Genomic DNA, 19,463 nt, shown 5'->3' with positions numbered 1-19,463 from the left:
AATCCAGAGGTTACCTTCCCTACCCACCACACGCTTCACCTAGATGTTTGCTCCCGCCAGTTGAAGCAGCTCATTTTTTACTCGCCGCCACGGCCCCGAGGACAACGGGAGGGATCCCCCTACGCTCACCCCGGGCTGGGCCTGCTTTTTGCCGCGGAAATGCGAGGCGCAGGGGGGGGGGATGCACCCCCGGCCCGCCCACTCCGACCGGCAGCCGGCGGAGCCCCGCAGGCCTGCAGAAGGAGCCGCGTTCTCCTCACCGTCTTCCCCTCACCGCCCCCGCCGGGCAGCGTTACCCTCGGGGGTCGCGCCTGCAGGCGGCGCGGAGGCCAGGGGCCGACAGCCGCGACCGTTAATGGCTCCTCCACCCGCGCCCCACCGCCCGCCCGCCCGGCACGGCCCGACCCGCACTCACCGCCCCTGGGCGCCCGCCGCGCCGCCAAGGGGCCGCAGGGCGGCCGCGGCGAGGGGGTCGGGCCGGCCCCCGCGGCGGGGGGTCGGCAGCCGCCGCAGGGCTCCCCGTAGCACCCAGCTCATCCCGCCGGCAGCAGGGATGGAGAGCCCTGGCTCCGCGCCTCTCCCGACGGCGTCCCGTGCCGTCCCCTCCCTGCTCCCGTCGAGGCCAGCCCTCACAGAGGAGGGCGCCGACCCGCCCCTTGGCTGAGGGGGGCAGCCCGGGGGAGCAACCGGGCGCCTCCTGACCCCGAGCCAAGCGGGGGCGGCGGCGGGAGGGCGCGGGGCAGCCCCGGGCCGTGCCAGGGCGCCCGCGGGGTCAGGGGCCGGGCCGGGCGGGGGTGCCGCCCGCAGCGCTGCCCACCGCGGCCCGCCTCCTTCCCGGGCTATAAAGCTTCGGCCGGAGCGCCCGGGGTATCTCCAGCTTCGAGCCGAACCGCCGGGGCAGACTCGGGAAGCCGGCGTCGCTCTGGCGAGGAAGATGCTGCCGATCGGGAAGACCACGAAACAGGGCAAAAGGGTAATTTTCCCGTCTCCCTCCCCTCGCTCAGCCCCGCTCCCCTGCACCCCCGGGGGCCCGTCCCCCTCCGCTGGCCGCCGCCGTCCCCTTCGGGACCTGCCCCATGGGGAGCGGGCGGCGGGAGCCTGGCAGCGGCACCGGGCAGAGCTGGGCTCTGGGCCGGGCCGTGCCCCCCGGCCCTGCACCCGGGCCGCCTCCCCGGCGTCCTGCCCGGGGACTCTCCTGGGGAGCTGCTGCCAAACTGGGACGACCTGCGAACTGCGCTTGTTAACGTCCAGTAAAGGTACTCCGCGTTCCTGCAGGTAGGGTCGTGCCGTAAAAAGCTCTAAAGTAAAGCCATAGTAATAACTATACCTATTCATCGTCGAGCCGTTATAGACATTAGCACGCTGTTATGAGATAGATTAGGTTGAACTTAATGCTGTAACTGCTCACAGAATTTTGCTTTCTCTGAATACATAGACTGGAGCCACCAATGTTCAGAACCATTTTGCTTCATGTTATTTGATATGCAAACTAAGCAGTGCTTGCAACACATTAAAATTGTCAGTATTTTAAGCATAGGCTATCATTGGATGGCATTTCTGCCACCAGCATCCTGCCAACTCTATTTAAAAGCCCCAACTTGCTCTTCCCTTGATTTGTATGACTGAATGTCAACAGTGTTTCTAATATGAGCGCAGTCTCCAATAGATGCATGCCCTTTGCACCCTCATTTAGCTAAAGAAAAAAGCTGATATAAAAAGTTATCCAGGCATCAGCCATTCTGGCCACTAATGCAAACATATGTGCAACATCTAAATCAAACTCTGACATATAGCAGTACTGCTATCCTGCACTGCTGCTTGGGAAGGTCAGTGGAATCACATGTTCTGTCTTCCGTTCAGAAGGACACATTATCATTAATAGGATATTTCTTACTCAGAACTGGTTTTACTCATTTTTATGTTGTATGGTTGGACTCGATGATCTTAGAGGTCTTTTCCAACCTAAATGATTCTGTGGTTCTATCTGTAGCATATGTCTAGAGTAAGAGAACAACAGGATATGGGAAGACATATGTGAACTTTAGGCATTTCAGGGAGATCAGGTATAAAAGAATGAGTTGGGGAGGTATTCGTTCTGCTTTTTATTTTTTGGCACATACTCATGCCACCTAACCTCAGACACCTAGCAGAAGGCAATTGCCCTAAGTAATTGCACAGAGAGATAAGCTTCTCTTGAGGGCTTGCTTAAGATCTGAATAGTTGTTTTGAGACGCTTTTTTCTCTCTACTGGTGGAAAGGTAGGATATTGGCAGAGCCAGCAGGCATTTCATTTACATGGTTCAGTTACATTCCTAAAGGTGGTCCAGGGAGAATCTTCATACAGATATATGCACTCTTTCCATGGATAGATGCATGGACTATGCGGTGCAACTTTGTTCATAGTAGCAGAAGTAAAGCAGTGAAAACATGGGTCAAAAAAGCCTTGGTTACCTTTTTACAGATACTAGTTCTTGTTATTTAATACCAGATCTGTGTACTACCAGATCACCTGACAGTACAATTTTGATCTGGATTGGGCATGAGCACACAGATGCAGGTCTCTGTGATAGAACCAACCAATGTTGATGCTGAGCTTACATTAGCCATATGCTAGTTGAACCAGTGGTATTTTACCCCTGTACAGATAAAGTAAAAATGGTGTGAAGAGATGATATCAGACTTGTAATAAAGTTTAAAAAAAAGAAGTTATTTCCGTTTTAAGCCAATCTGAACCGACAAGTAAGTTTGTAATACAAAGTACTTTGTGCTTTCTAGTTATGTCACCTGCTATTAGATGCCCCAATGCTAGGTTTAATGTATCACAATATATTATCTGTTAAGATGCTGTGGACTATTCTATCATGGCCTATGTTGCTTCTGTGTGTCAAAAGTGAAGGTTATTTTAAAGTGCAGTTTAAAAAAGCTGGAACTGTGAAGAAAAACTCTTGTTGCTAAATCCTAGAAGTGACTTGTTAAAAAGAAAAAAAATCTGTTCATGTAGTGCATTTAAATATAATATCAATATATGCTGTAAACATGTATCTATTACTTAATGTTCAATTAACAAGCAATGGCTGAGGCTGCTTGTATGTTAAAGATTTTTTCCTCTGCACTCTTGTTCTCTGCATATTAAACTTCTGAAGCAGGCTATGTCTTAAGATTCCTTGGCAGGCAGAAGAAGCAGGAACTCAACCAGTAGATCCCTTGGGTGCCTTTCTCTGGCCCCATTTGAGGCATTCTATTACAAATGCAAATTAGTTAATTGAAAACACAACCTTTCCAAAGCCTCATGGCATCTACACTTGGAACAGAATTGCCCTAGTAGACAGGCATGATTGGTAGACTCATTGAGCTTTGGAGATCGAGTATTGCACATTGAGTTTTGCCCTGGCCCTGCTGACATAAAGATAGAAGCTTGCACACTTTATTAAACTTATAAAGTTAATCACCTCAATATTTTGGCAACTCCACAATGTGCAATGGAACGTGATACAGGGTTTTGCAACCAACACCTGGCCAAGCTCGTGTATCTGCACAGCAGCACTATACAGAGAAGTCCTGCCACCTTGCTGGCATGTCAGTGCCTAAGTCCAAAATGCTAACCCTGTCAGCCAGGCTTTGTAGCCTCCAAGTAGCCTTGTACTGCTATGCTCGGTACTGAAACTGGCATAGTGGGCATAGTGCTCCTTCTTGTTGGAAAGGCATACTCTCATCCCGCCTAGAGGGTGGTGCTGAGATGTCAAAAATGTTTGTCTTTCCTGGATATATGGTGTGAGATAATTGAATTAACGAAGGAGAAATTATCAAGAAAGATAATCTACTAAGGGTTGGAGGCTGATTGTTAAAAAACCCTACCTCTCAGCATGAAAACGACACTCAACTCTATGTCCACCAGGCTTTTCTTTTTCCTACTCCCTCAAATTTCATCTACTGAAATGCTAGTGTGCCATCAAAAAAGATAACTATGGAGGGAAAATTCAGTCTTACCTTTAATTAATTCTTTTCCTGTACCCACTACCTTTGTTAACATAATGGGTCTGTGCATTCATCCACTTTTTAAAGTAAATAGAATGATGGCTATGTTCCAGTTGCAGAAATTAGTCCTATTTAGTGTAGTAGCAAGGTACTTTTTGGAAAATTTGAACAAGTCAATGAAGCAATGAAAGCAACACAAAAATTAATATATATTAGTTGCAACCAATATATGTTATTCTCATGTTTTTCAATTTTACAAAAGAAATAATTATTACTTTGCCTGCATTAGCATGGAGTTCAAGGCAGAAGCAAGGTTAATCAGAGGGTGCTATAAGGTTTGGAATTTGGCGTCTTAAAACACTTCAGGGCTGTGCAAAACAAGCAGGATTTTCTTTCATTTTGTGAGTCTAGGTAAGCAAACCCAGGCAAGTGAGAAGTCTGCTAGAAAATGGAGGCCAGCATTTTGAGATGTGACTTATTTGGTAGGAAAATGTCACATGCTTACTTTTCTGTGATGCCTGTTGTGCCATCTTGTGTCACAAGCTACTTGTGCTGAGTCTCTGTCAAGATGGCATTTGTAGCTAAAGAGCAAATGAGCTAGTAAAGAGGTCAGTGATACTACTGTTTCATTTTAATAAGTTTCTCATATATTTTACAGGAGAATTTGAGGCTGTTTTACTTCCACAGGAATGAAATTGGACCATTGACTTTAGGTCTGGGGACTGTATCTCTGGAATATAATAAAAATGACTAATGAAAAGTTTTACATAATATATATGCATATATTAAAGCCTTATGTTGCAAGACAGACCATCTACCATTCTTCAAAGAGAATTTCAAGAAGGAAATTTTTTACCTTTTATTAGTATGGCAAAGATGTTTCTGGTAGCCCACAAATATTTATGTCTGCTTTGCAAATATAGGAAATGGCAACAAAGACAAAGAAGCCCACAAAACTGAAGAAATGTAATTGTTAACCTTTCCTTCTGCTTTCTTCAGGGTATTTTAGAGCGCTTAGACGCTGGAGAAATTGTGATTGGAGATGGAGGATTTGTCTTTGCTCTTGAGAAGAGGGGATATGTTAAAGCTGGGCCTTGGACTCCTGAAGCGACAGTAGAACACCCAGAAGCAGGTCAGTTTTACTGGGAAATGGTAGCCTTGTAGTGAATGTAAACACGTTTGGCTAAATAATAATTATATAGGAACTTGCAGTAGGTTTTTAAATAGAATAGTTCTATTTGAATAGTTCATTGACACTGTAGAATTAACACTGTTAAGAACAGCCTAAGAATCTATAGACTAAATGCTTATCTTACTGTAGCTTATTTATGGTCTAACACTGGCCAAAACCAGTTCTAAGAATATGAGTAGTGCAAACATACAGTGATACCTCTCCAGAATGCTCTCCTAGTCTTTAATAATTTGCAGCCCAGGAGCTTTTTACTTACATGTGGTATATTTGTATTTAATAATATTCACTGATTTCTCTCTCATGGATTTGTCCAGTCTGTTCTTAAGCTTATATAAAGCTTATAATTTAAAACATCTTGTGATAAAGAATTCTGCAGTTAACTGTTTCATTGTGTTCTAGTAATTCTAGGACTTATATATTGTTATAAATTAATATAGTTTGTTTATTAATTGTTTCAGGAAAATAGAAGCTTTTAATAAACAATGAAATTGAAGAGGAGTATTTAATGTATCTCGCTCCACTGTGAAATGTGGAATGATGAACCTCCTAAGAACCTAAGAATTGCAATAAACATTTAATGGAGTAACTCTCTTAAAGTGGATGGAGACAAAATAAGGAATCATTCCATGCCTTCCAGCATAGAGTATCGTGTTTAGCATAAATAGTGCAAGAGCAGATGCTATTATCTATTTATGTATGCTTCATTATGAGAAAGCATTTCCCTGAGTAAAATGATGTGCAGTTAATTCCACGAGCCAATTCAGAATATCCTTGGGAAAAAAAATTTCTTTGTTCTAAGTGTTAGCCCTTCCAAATTAGTCTTTTTCCCTCTATACAGAGGAAGAAGAAAGAGGAGGGGAGGAAGGAGAGAGGTCTTAGCCCTCTGTATTGCATTGCTTTATATGCCTTGCCTGTTTATTCACCCTAATGCTCCTCAGCCTTCAGGTGTCAGTTTATGTGTAGCATGCCTGACTTTGGGTCACAGACAGCTTTAGATAATGCAGAGCTCCAGCAAAGATTTAAAGGGTCGTGACCCAATCTGCTGACCCTCATCTCCCAAAAAGACATCCCATCACCTCTCTCTCTGTTTCTCTACCTTTGTCTGTCCCTACACATTCCACCTTAGCCATAGCACTTACCCCATGCTCTTTATTTCCCCTTTCCTTACTCATTTTGCATCTCAAAAGCCTGTGACCCTCTCCAGGGTCCTCCTCAGGAAGTGCAGGTCTCAGTCAATGGACATTGCCTTACATAGAGACAGATGACTTAAACTGGCTAAATTGGCACACAGATTTGCGTTAAATTAGTGGTCAGTAGTCATAGGTTAGAATCCAGCCTTCTAAGAATTGCTACCAATTTGCTAGAACATACTACTTATGTCTGTAACACAGTTGTAACATTTTTATAAGCCCCTTATAGGCTACTTATATACACCCTTCACTGGAAATGCGTTCATTTCTTTTTGTGCAGGGTACTGCCTCCCATCCATTGCTGCTTTTTGCTCCTGCATTCTCAAGGGTCATGTTACTTTGAAAGCAGGTGTAAAGAGCAGAAGGAGCAACTGGCTGAGCCAGCTGCTGTAAAAACCATACAACCACCAGACTTTCTTGCCTTTTTAAGGAAGGAGGGAAAAGGAGGGAGGTTCTAAGAGTGCACCAAGGAAGGAAGGGATATGGGGGAGGAGTCATTATCTCCATTACAAGAGAGAAGTTTTGCCAGACTGACACGCTTAGAAATAAGAACTAAATATCTTTTCCTGAGCCAGTTCAGGTACTGTTCTGTAGTGAGCAAGAGGCATAGGCGTTTACTGCCCCCATCTCCTGTTAGTTTAAGTCTGTGTCTCTTGTGAAACGTGGGCTGAAATGAAAACTCAGTGTTATACTTCTGACTCCTAAAATGCATCAAATTGTTAATAACTGTTTATCCTCTTATGTGGCTGTTACCTCCATTTCTCAAATGCTGGAGGTAAACATAGTTTCAGTAATGTGCTGGAAGTCACACAAGATGTAAATTACAGAGTGGTTTGGGTTTTTGATAGTGCAGACTGCCTCTGGCTGGATAATAGAAACACTGTATTCTCTGGTAAAAACAATTTGCCTGGGGTTGAATGAGATTCAGGCTGATACTTATAACACTATTCTTTCCCTCAAAATGTCAAATGAGACATTCAAGAGTCTCCTATTCATATACCTGATGGTTTGGGACATGACGTTCCTTAATCATGTGTGTTAGGTTATGTTTCATTTGCCTACCTATGTGACCATCCTTATTCAGAAAAATTCTAGGCATTCTTCTAGGAATGCAAGAAGCTTATCTAAAGAGCACTAACCATGGGGATAATCAAACCTGATTTATTATGGAAATGTCATAGAGCATTTGTGAAAAACTTTGTAGATTCTTTTTTCCTTTTTCCATTTCCTGATTAGTTTTCATCAATGATTTCTCATGGGAGACACTAGAAAAACAAACTACAGGACACTGGAAACATACAGACAGCTGTTTTAGTTGGGTTCACTAGCCTATTTTAATGCTGTAGGAAGAAGAATACTCCCTGCACTAGGAAGGTTTTGATCCTCCATAAAGTTTGTAAGGTTGAAATTTTATCCTGGTAGTTCAGGCATGTTCCAGGGACTGTTTGAACTGTAGCTCTGCTATAATCCATGTTCCTGGATAGGTCTTTGTAACTGCTGGGAAAAGAAGCATTGTGTTAAGTCACAGTGTGGTTACCCAAGGCTGTAATTAGAAATTAAATACTGTACTAGTAGAGAAAAGCAAGGGACACTACACCATTCCTTCAATAAAAGCAGATGTGCTTGCATGTATGCAGATTGACTCTAGAAACTCAAACTGCTATTTGAGCTTCTCTGGCATAAAAGGCTGTGTTTGTTGCATCTGAAGGGAGTAATTTTATTCTCATGACACATTAACACATTTCCCTAATGACACAGATTGTCTGTAGACAATGAGGTATGATAAACCAGGACTTCAGGAAAACTTTTCCAAACATTTGCCACAGAAGCTGCAGTGTTCTTCTGTCTGTGTATGGTATCTGGGCAATAAATTATTCCTGTATTTGCTATAAACTGTTGAGCATTTTAACTCTGTTTTACATAATCAGTAGTGTTCTAGAAATTGTTATAATTATTGTTCTGTGGGTATACATATAAAATCAATTGACAGCTCCTGTTCTGTTCCTGCTGTGGTGATTGCAGTATACTGCTTACAGTGACGAAGGCAGAACTACCATTACAGAACCTGCTCCAAAAGTCATAATGTAGGCAATTTGTCCATTAAAAGTAATGCCAACCCTTTGTTCAAAAGAAGTGTTGGCTCTGTAGTAAAATTATCATGTTGACTTATGGGAAAAATTAAGTCTGTGTGGCGAGTCACTTTTCTAGAGCAACAAATCATCTTCTAATTAAGGGTATATTTAGCAAAATAGAGCATTGGTTTTGGCTGACTAGACTCAGCTAGAGTTTTGTAGGGGCAAAAAACCAGAACATACAAAATACAGGAGGCAATGGAACACTGTATTCTTCCATATAGGTATTATCTTGCCCCTTAATTTGTTGCCATGATACTTTCTTGTTTCCTTCTTCATAGTCTAGAAGCTAAGAAAATACATCTTTTTCATTTGATGATTTTTTTGTCTGGTATTCCTTGTTACGCTTTCATGTTCTTTTGTCAGATGTCTGGTTTCCCTTCCTAAACCACTATGCAGTTCTATAAAATGAAATTGGGAGGTCTGGAGGACTGCAGAAAGTAGAAGATAGGCAAGGTGCATGCAAAACTGAATCTACTGAAAAACTAAATAGAAATCTTCAGTCACTCTTAGCAGAGAATAACTAAGGAAAAAGTTTTCTACATAATGTTCTGAGAGTGAGAAAAAAGAAATTCTACACACATTGGGGTACCGCTTCTACTCTCTCATAGTGGCTCTGCAAGTAAACACAGTATAACTTATTTTACAGTAACATTACTTCAATAAACATTTAATTTTAAGATAACAACAGTAATAACTGTACCAAAAATCTATTCTTTGTTTCTTTTAATTCTTTGCAGTTCGCCAGCTCCACCGGGAATTTCTCAGAGCTGGATCCAATGTTCTGCAGACATTCACCTTTTATGCCAGTGAGGACAAACTAGAGAACAGGGGCAATTATGTAGCTGAGAAAATAAGTGTGAGTAAAGCTCTATTTTGATGGGGATATAATATAAATGGATTCATTTCAAAAGGTTTAGTAGAGAAATTATTAAGTACTTTCACAGTTCATCATAACAGTTTTGGCTATATTTGAGAACCAAAGAATGAGATGATGCATTTTCAGAGTTTGGAATAGCAAGAAAGACAAGATTAAAGGACAAAAAATTAACAAAAAGACCAAAATGGGACAAGGATTAAAAGAAGAAAGAGAATGCCTGCATCCTATTTTTCCCATCTGAGGACATTAGTTTACTGGAATTTTGATACAAAAAGTGTAAGGAGGACTAAATGCACAGAGAGCAAAATCAGTGAAAAAAGGAAATGCTTTAACATTCAGAGAAACAAACCAGCTGCAAAAATGGTGAAGAATCCTAAAGAATAATGAGAACGGAATGTTTATTAGAACGATGTCTTCAATAAAGTAACAACTTCAGGCACAAACATTTCTGGATAATTCCTTTGGGACGAGAAGGTTTGCCATTGAGTGTTTTCTCTGATCCTTCCCCCTTTGGTCCTATTGTCTCTTTCAGCCTCTGCAAAGTAGAGAAGATTCTCCAGGGGACAGGGAGGAAGGAATATCTTTGTATCTGTGAAGATATTCCAAGTCAGAAATTAGAACAATCTTGGACACTAGGGAAACACTTGAGGCTTAATTAAGAAATCATACCGAAATGTCATATGACCAAATTTATCTGAAATGCTGTACCTTTACATTCAATAGATGCAACATTGAAATGTCTGAATTGTCCCAGAATCACAGGGCCTCTGCAACAAGCCATGTTGCAATTTTTACTGTCATGCAAAATTACTAGAAGGGCTGGGAGAGCACCTGGTATTTGGAATGCATTGCAGCACAGCTTTCAAGATTGATTTGTTGCCAGTTCTACAAGAAGGTTCCTCCAGGCTTTAACTGGTTTATAGCTCCACCTCCTGGAGCTCCCAAACATGTACCTGAGAACAAGTGCAAGCAGAAGACAATCTGTCAGCAATAGCCTTAAAAATCAGCTGGGGTCTTTTGAGGCAGCCATGGAAAACTTCAGCTGAGAGAAAACTATGTAGATTCTAAGTAGTCCATGGGCTGCAGAGAAACGTGCTCTAATCTGTACGTGTTACCTGTACCCAAATAATGATTCTTTTCCCAAAATCTTTTTTTCCCAGCTTAACCTCTTTTTTCACAAGGTGTTCTAGTCATTCTGATTTAGGTATAGATGGAATGTATCTTTCAGTCTAGGTGATTAATTAATCATATCTTGTGATAAGTTTCCCTTGACTACACCTCAATTGGTAACTTTAACATTAGATAATTAATGATATCTTTTTAAAAATGCCTTAAATAACTCTATATGGATATTACATCTTAAATTTTGAAAGTTATCAAAATACTAACATACATTTAAAAAAAAATGAGTTGAAATCACTACATATTTGGTTTCCACCCAAAACACGTCAGAATAAAAGCATACACGTAAGTGGCAAAGAAAATTCCATTGCACACCAAATATTTGCTTTTTATAAACTATCTGTGTAAGATGTATTGAAGGTAACATGTTTTTGTAGTATGTGATAATATGATAACTTAGAGCCATCAAGAAACGTATTTCCTAATGTTTATTATTTTTTTGAAAGACTGACTTCCTAATCAATATTATTTTAAAATCTATTTGAATTACAAAAGAATATGAATAAGCCATTATGGCTTTTGACTCTTTTTGTCCTTTTTGTGCTCTGAAATGACCAGGTAAAACTGACATAATTTATATTCATACAGTGCCAGAAAGTGAATGAAGCTGCTTGTGACATTGCAAGAGAAGTGGCTAATGAAGGCGATGCTTTAGTGGCTGGAGGAGTCAGTCAAACACCATCATACTTAAGCTGCAAGGATAAAGCAGAAGTTAAAGCAGCCTTTCGAAAGCAACTAGATGTCTTTATGAAGAAGAATGTGGACTTCCTAATTGCAGAGGTAAATTTGTTAAAAAAAAAAAAAGGAAAAAAGGACATGCCTTCAACTGGCACAGTGTTAACTTTAAGATGTCTGTTCTACTTCAGGGGCTAGAAGTATATATTTTTTCCTCCTTTAAAAATTTCTGTTATGCTTTTATTCCAGTAGTATCAGGTATTTTTCTAAAGGCACGGCAGCATCTGAAAGCATCCTAGAGTAGGACCTTGCAACCTAAATGCCTGCCTCAGTCAACCAAAATTCTGTACTAGTACAAAGAGGGTGGATTAATGTAATCTTGACAAGTTCCTATTTCATTGTAAGCAATATACATTGTAAGCAATCAACCCAAGGTGACTTTTCTAGATGAAAATAGTTCTTTGAGGTTAAATGCCTGATTAACCTCCTGTATGGGCATTTTTATTCTGAAACCATTATTTTTCATTTAGTTTTACTTACTGACTTTTTATAATCCTTTTTAACTGTGTGGTCAGTAAACTTGATGGAATTCTGTTAGTGTAAATCAGAAAATAATCAAGTCACTGTAGTGCTGGTGAATTTGTGGTCTGGATTAAGGTGTTTATGCTTCATCTCCAAGAAACAGAAGTAGTCCAGTTTAAATTTCTTTCAGTATTTTGAACATGTTGAAGAGGCTGTTTGGGCAGTTGAAGTTCTGAAAGAATCTGGAAAGCCAGTTGCAGCTACGATGTGCATTGGTCCAGAAGGAGACATGCATGGTGTGCCCCCTGGACAATGTGCTGTCCAACTGGTAAAGGCTGGTAAGAATCTGCTTTTAATATGCCATTTAAAAGTATGGTACCAAGTCAAGTCCTTAAGTATTGGGATAAATGGATGTGTATCTCAAGTAGGTAGCTTCCCAATTATATTTGATAAAAGGTTTGACCCTGTAGAAAAGTTTCTATGTGTACTTTACTAGGGCAGCCTTTTTAAAAAACGTAGAAAAATGCAGCTATGAGATCCTTGTTAACCAGGATGGTATTGGGAGCAATAGCCACAGGCAGCTGATACTGAATAGAGCAAAATCCTAAAGCTACTTAAATTTGATTAGAGAGGCAACCTCAAATTCTGGAAACCTAAGCAGAATCCAAAGCCACCTTTGATTCTCTACTCATGTTTTTAGAAGTGTATGGAGCACAGTTCAAACCCAGGATGAGATAATAAGACGATGAAAAAATTAATCTTTTTGCCTATCAAACACTGTGTTTTCTGCAGGACAAGGGCAAGGGCAGAAGAAATTAATCGGGGGCATAATGAATGATGGTCCAGGGGTTCATTACATCCATTCTGAACCACTCTTTTCCTTTGGAGTTGGCGTTGAAATCCAAAAGCAGAACCTGTGTTAGGAACCTGCTAGCTATTTGCATACATGGCTGTCCATAACCAGTATTCATTAATTAACCAGTGATAAGAAAAGCAACTGTATAAGGGTGGGAGATGTGATTCATCATCAGGAAGGTAAAGAGGCTGGCTCTAGCCCAACTGCCTTGTTTTCATAATGCTGGTGTAAAGATGGACTGCTCTGCTTTTGGAGTCCTGTGGCTAAGAACTTTCACCTCCCACTTTCTAGGGAGATATGACTTGAAGTTATTTTCCTCCTCCTAGGTGCTTCTATTATTGGAGTCAACTGCCATTTTGATCCAGATACTTCCCTGGAAACCGTGAGACTGATGAAAGAGGGCTTGCAGGCAGCTAAACTGAAAGCCCACCTGATGTGCCAACCACTTGCTTTCCATACACCTGATTGCGGAAAGCAGGGTTTTATTGATCTTCCAGAGTTTCCATTTGGTAAGACAAGGGTATCTTTTTCTCTAGTGGTTTTGTTTTTTTAATTTTTGTCTGTTCCTTTTTTTCCCTAGCTTTTAGTAAAGCTGAAGCTGCAAGGTGTCTTTCTATACAATAGGATGAGTCCCAATTATGCTGTCTGGCATTTTCCTTAGAGGCATTAAAGTGTAATATTGGATCAAAGATCATCCACATAGTGAGAGTACTTCAGTAGTATCACAGCATGTGACTGAAAGTGAAATTATGATGAAAACAGTTTCATTATGATGAAAACAACCTAAACTCAGTTTAAAAAATGTAGTTTTTCCTCATGCTATACCGTCTTCTTCGGGACAGCTAAAAAAAGTCCAAAGAAATGAACATGAGGAAATACACTAAAAAACTCCTAAAGTTAAATGCTTTTGCATTGGAGCTCCCCAACGTTCTGCGTTGACATCTGTCTGACAATTCCTATAATGTTTACCTGCACAGGGATTTAATGTACAATGCATATGCAGAATGGGATATAGGTGCGTGATTATTGCACTCCTAATGGTTCAGTCTTACAAGTGCAACTGTCTAATACAAGTGAGATTAGAGAGAAACCAGAAGAGGGAGTATGTTCTTTGATGTTGCTAATAAATGGATTAGCAGTTCGGAGATGGATTCATCACGTGTATGCTCAGGAGAAATTCTACAAAGACTGAAAGATTTAGCTACTTTATGTGTATGTAAGGCTTGTGGTTTTAGGCCTTATTTCCACCTTTAAGATGAGGACAAAATCAGCTTAAACACTTTAAAATTTATTAGAAAAATGCTTTCATTTTCAGGTGTCATACACTCTTCTTTTCAAGATCAGACTATAAAATAAGGTATTAAAACATTTAAAACTTGAATTTGTAGCAAAAAAAATGAGAGATTAAGGTGATTTTCAGGAAGATTGGTTTTTTTAATTCCTCTCTATGTTCTTTACATAAACGAAGGAAAGAGAATAAAGCATGAGCCTGAGGCATTCATTAAATGATAATAATATGTCTGAGTTCTGAAAATATTCCGGGATATTTAAAAGTGTTAGGAACTCATTTATGCTATTCATTCCTTCATATAACTCCTCTGATTGCAAGCAAAAAAAGACAGAACAGATGCAGTAAGTAATCAAGTGAATTGAAGGACTGACTCTTCAGTTTGTTATGGTTCTTGGCTTGTATGTTGTAAGCAATCTGTATGAGACCTCAGCTTTCAGAAATTTCATGAGTCAGGCAGGGACACCTTCCACTAGACCAGGTTGCTCAAAGCCCCACCCAACCTGTCCTTGAACACCTCCAGGGATGGGACATCCACAACTTCCCTGGGCAACCTGTTCCAGTGTCTCAGCACCCTCATGGTAAAGAGTTTCTTCCTAACATCTAATCTAAATCTCCCCTCTTTCAGTTTAAAACTGTTACCCTTTCTATTATCACTATACTCTCCGTCCCCATCTTTACCGTAGGCATCCTTTAGGTACCAGAAGACTGCTGTAAGGTCTCCCCAGAGCTGCCTTCTCCAGGCTAAACAACCCCAACTCTCTCAGCCTGTCCTGATAGGAGAGGTGCTCCAGCCCTCTGATCATCTTCGAGGCCCTCTTCTGGACCCACTCGAGCAGGTCCATGTCTTTCCTCTGAGCTGAGGACTCCAGAGTTGGATGCGGTATTTCAGGTGGAATGTCACAAGAACAGAATAGAGGGGAAGAATCAACTCCCTCAACCTGCTGACCACACTTCTTTTGATGCAGTGCAGGATATGGTTGGCTTTCTGGGCTGCAAGTGCACATTGCCGGCTCATACTCAGTTTTTCATCCACCAGTACCCCCATGTCCTTCTCTGCACAGCTGCTCCCAATCCACCCATCCCCCAGCCTGTATCCATGTTTGGGATTGCCCTAACCTTGCACTTGGCATTGTTGAATTTCATGAGGTTTGCATAGGGCCACCTCTCTAGCCTATGCAGGTTCCCTCTGGATGGCATCCTGTCCCTCTAGATTATGAACCACGCCACTAAGCTTGATTCATCGCAAACTTTCTGATGGTGCACTCAATCCCACTGTCCATGTTCCCAACAAAGATGTTGAATAATACTGGTCCCAGTATGGACCCCTGAGGGACACCACTCATCACTGGTCTCCACCCAGACATCGAGCTGTTGACTGCAACTCTTTGAGTGAGGCCACCCAGCCAATTCCTTATCCACTGAGTGCTCCACCTGTCAAATCCATGTCTCTCCATGAATTTGTGCTTCTGATGCTTTCTTTCACATCTGCAGGACTGTACACAAACTTACTTTTATTTAAACAGCTTTCTAAGCTTCATGTGGTTTTCTTTCTGATATTAGACCATCTACTTTTCCTTTGTCAAGTCTTTCCCTCTGAGACCAATAATTTTCTGGTTAAGAACATTTCATTTTTTTCCTTCTGCTTTTATTTTTCTGAACCTGTCTTTCAACTGCCCATTGGACTTAGAATAGATCTGCCTTGTATCACCTTCTTGTATGTTAGGTGTTTCGGGGAAAGGACATAGGGAAAAGAATCCTACCCCTCTGCTGTGTTGCTGGAGCCTTACTACCTCACCACAGCTTCTTTGCCCAGTGGAGTGTTCAGCACACAGGCATCATGCAGAACTTGCCTGATAACCATGCTGGTTCACCTCCTGCATATGTGCGTTAAGAAGTGGGAGGCTTTTTATTCCTTTATTCCTGCATTTTCATTCCTTAAATTTCTTCTTCGGTCCCTGGTCTTTTCTGTCCTTTTTGCCGCTCTTGTGCCCCCTTCTCCTTGAGGTGTTCTTTTCCTTGTTCTTTTCACTTTCTGTTCCTTTCCTTCCACAAGTCCTTCCTCTCAGCTCTGTTATCTCTTCACTCCGCTCATCACAGCCTGCAACAGGGAGAAGGATTCAAAATGAAGATTGCATCCTAACTTACCTACACACAGTATACTTTCCACAAGGAATGAAGTAGTTGGAGGCAACAAGCTGGTTAGGGCTGGGATTATAACTAAATAAGGGATGGGCTAAGAAATAGCTAAAAATCCCATCTGTCAGTGAAACAACTGGCTGCCACTAGCTGGTCATGGAAAAAAGTGTAGTAAGCATTCCAGAGGAATAACGAGCGGGCTTATTCCTGTTGCAGGTAGGTTGATACCTTCTCCTTTCACAGATTAGAGTACTGTAATCAGATTTTCCAGATATCATTTATTAGGGACTCCTTGGAAATGCAGATGTGACATTGAAAGTACTCTAATACTCCAGCTAAGAACTCTGGCAGAATGGCAAGCAAGTGACTTAGGGCTTGATCAATCTCAGAAGATAATAGGTGCTGTTTTGCAAGGCCAAAAAAAGCTTACAACAAGCATAGCTCAGCAGAATCTGAAAGGTAGACAGGTAGAATTAGTAGAAAGGTAGAATTAAGTCTCTAGAAAGGTAGAATTAAGTTCGCATCATTAATTCTAGCTCAGGCAGTTCAAACATGTACATCTACAGCCAGTTTTGCAAATAGTATGCAAGTGTTTTAACAACGTGATTTTTTACCAAAAACCGTACTGAAATGGAGCATGGTGGAAACATAAGATACTAATGTCTTGGCAGGTCTGGAGCCAAGAATTGTAACCAGATGGGATATTCAAAAATATGCAAGAAAGGCCTATGACTTAGGAATCCGTTACATTGGAGGTTGCTGTGGATTTGAGCCATATCACGTTCGAGCAATAGCTGAGGAGCTGGCTCCTGAAAGAGGATTTTTGCCAGAAGCTTCTGAGAAACATGGTAGCTGGGGTGATAACCTGAGCATGCACACCAAACCCTGGGTCAGAGCAAGGTATGTATAACTGACCTGGAAAGCACAGCAACATACTCATTGCAAAGGCTTATATTGATCTGTGCAGCAGACTGGCTTAACTGATATGGAGGTCTAAATACCACTGTAAACATTCTATGTGTTAATAATTTTGAAGAATTGAATCTGATCTGGGAGCAGGGAAAGAGGTGAAGGGGCAGTAGGAGAGCTCCAGAAATTCTCATCCCTCTTCAAAATGAAGATTTGGTCTGAATTGCTTGAAAGTAATTCATGAAAGTTAAGATCAAAAATTGATAGACTGCTGTAAAACAGCTCCTAATGGTGTTCCTTTCAAGGATGAAAATATACTTTTAAAGCATGTAGCATTTCATTGCATGCTTTTATTCATACTTATGTATCTAAAGTCAGTCTGTGCAAGTTGGATGACCCTTTGCAATGGTCATTTAAGCCTCATTTCCTTTAGTATTGTGAGGTGCTTGAAAAAAAACTGAATTACCTTTGCTTTCTTTAGGGCAAGAAAAGAATACTGGGAAAATCTGAAGCCTGCTTCAGGCAGGCCATATTGTCCTTCAATGTCAAAGCCAGATGGCTGGGGAGTGACCAAAGGAGCCAGGGAGCTGATGCAACAGAAAGAAGCAACAACTGAGCAGCAGCTGAAGGAGCTGTTCCAGAAACAGAAGTTCTAATCCACTGCAATTGTGTAAACATTGGAATGATTTATCTATAGGCCATCTCATGCTTCACAAGAAAATCTGTGAAGATGAGTATCCTGTTGATTTATCAGTTAACATATAATGAAAGAGACAAAATGCAGAAAGAATTTGATTACAGATTAAATTCTCTGGACAAATAGTTTGGACAATACACAGTCAGAATCAGGTTTGAATTCTCATAATAATTGAGCTTCTGTTAGCTAGGTGCCATTAATTGGGTAGACACAGAAATACATGGAAAGTAATAATTGGCTCAAATCACCTGTGAAAATTAAAAAAAGCTATCTATAAATACAGTATCAATGGACTTCCACTTCTGAGTCTGTTTTCAGTTTAGGATTATGTAGGAGCTTCTGCAGGTCTCAAGACTTTTTGAGGACTATTTCAAGGACACACAAGCTGCCAGTGCTTCAGACAGAGTTACTTATAGTCACTTTCTTGACTTCAAGAGAATAAAATATACTAGAAAATACATCTTTTAATTGGAATTAAAAAATAAGGAGTATGAGATCTTGCAGAAATCTCTTATATGCAGGAGAAAGGTTCAGAGAACTTTTAGGAAAGAAAAATGACAGGTAAATAACTCACTGTTTTTGTCTCAATGCACCATGTACACAAAATTTACTTCTCTGGAGACTGAAAGGCTTAAAAGATTATTCTGAAATTTTTTTTTAAAATCAAATAAATTAAAAGTAATATGATGGAATAGTATTGTATTATCTTCACACCTTAAATCATAAGAGCTCAAACAGAACAACGTACCTCCAGTAAACAACTAATTTTCAAATGATCCAGATGATTTCTGGATGTCTCTTTGGAAACACGTGGTTATCTCAAAATAGCACTTAAAAAGTTCCATGATTTTTTTTAAGCTGACTGATTCACTCTAGGATCGTAACTATAAGAAGACATGAAAAACCATGCTAGGAAATAGATTAATCCACCTAAGTTGGATTGATCTCCACAAGCTCAGTATGAGCGAACAGCATGCTGCCACAGCAAAGAAAGCCAACAGGATTCTGGGTTGCATCAACAATAGCATCACCAGCAGAGATAAAGAAGTCATTATCCCACTCCACTCAGCACGTCTCAGGCCACACCTGGAATATTGTGTTCAGTTTTGGTCCCTGCTATGAAAAAAGATGTGGACAGGCTGGAGAGGGTCCAGAGAAGGGCCACAGAGATGATCAAAGCCTGCCGTATGAGGAAAGGCTGAGAGAACTGGCTTTGTTCAGCCTTGAGAAAAGAAGGCTTAGGGGAGGCCTTATCACCGTGTTCCAGTGTTTAAGGGGTGGTTATAAAGAAGATAGAGACTCCCTTTTTACAAGGAGTCACATGGAAAAGACAGGGGGTAATGGGTACAAGTTCCTTGTGGGGAGATTCTGACTGGACATGAAAATTTTCCCCAGTGAGAACAATCAGCCTTTGGAATAATCTCCCCAGGGAAGTGGTGGATTCCTCAACATTGGACACTGTTAAGATTCAGCTGGAGAGGGTGCTGGGCCATCTTGTCCAGGCTGTGCTTTTGCTAAGAAAAGTTGAATCAGATGATCCTTGAGGTCCCTTCCAACCTGGTATTCTGTGATTCTATGAAGTTAAGAAAACCCCTGGGCATTTGTACACTTAATTTATTGAGAAGAGTTTTCTTAGGAAGGGTATCACTACACTTGGAACCCATAAAGGACACATTTCCATTGCTCATTTTTGTGAAATACCACACAACTTTCTAGAACCTCATTCCCACCCATTCCGCATTAATGCCACTAGCTTTATGAATTCTCAAAGTTAGTGTTGAAAGCTTTTGTCAGGCTACTTTTTATGTATAAGCTTATTTCATTAT

At 41.0% G+C, this 19,463-nt stretch overlaps 2 protein-coding genes across 2 annotated transcripts in view; one reads left to right on the top strand and one right to left on the bottom strand.

The window, feature by feature from the left end:
• Positions 1 to 537, bottom strand: part of DMGDH (dimethylglycine dehydrogenase) — a 48,677-nt gene extending 48,140 nt beyond the window's left edge. The window contains exon 1 of the mRNA XM_074165813.1: positions 416 to 537. Within this exon, the coding sequence (XP_074021914.1) occupies positions 416 to 537 (122 nt within the window). The remainder of the gene's footprint in view (positions 1 to 415) is intronic.
• A 397-nt stretch (positions 538 to 934) lies between these two features.
• Positions 935 to 18,327, top strand: LOC141476906 (betaine--homocysteine S-methyltransferase 1). Its single transcript, XM_074165814.1, has 8 exons — positions 935 to 973; positions 4,975 to 5,107; positions 9,230 to 9,348; positions 11,140 to 11,331; positions 11,939 to 12,086; positions 12,931 to 13,113; positions 16,703 to 16,931; positions 17,422 to 18,327. Exons 1-8 carry the CDS (start codon positions 935 to 937, stop codon positions 17,594 to 17,596), a joined length of 1,218 nt encoding a protein of 405 aa, XP_074021915.1. The 3' UTR covers positions 17,597 to 18,327.
• Positions 18,328 to 19,463: the final 1,136 nt, after the last annotated feature.

Source organism: Numenius arquata, chromosome Z (genome assembly GCF_964106895.1).
Source record: "Numenius arquata chromosome Z, bNumArq3.hap1.1, whole genome shotgun sequence".
In the NCBI taxonomy this organism is placed as follows: domain Eukaryota; kingdom Metazoa; phylum Chordata; class Aves; order Charadriiformes; family Scolopacidae; genus Numenius; species Numenius arquata.
Note: the sequence above shows the minus strand (reverse complement) of the source record. Positions and strands in the feature narration are given on the sequence as shown.

What these genes read in the sequence shown, in the direction of transcription:
- LOC141476906 (XM_074165814.1), top strand. Translation starts at nt 935, where the DNA reads ATGCTGCCGATCGGGAAGACCACGAAACAGGGCAAAAGG. An exon ending in TGGACTTCCTAATTGCAGAG is followed by an intron (nt 11,332 to 11,938) that starts GTAAATTTGTTA and finishes AATTTCTTTCAG; the next exon opens with TATTTTGAACATGTTGAAGA. An exon ending in TCTTCCAGAGTTTCCATTTG is followed by an intron (nt 13,114 to 16,702) that starts GTAAGACAAGGG and finishes ATGTCTTGGCAG; the next exon opens with GTCTGGAGCCAAGAATTGTA.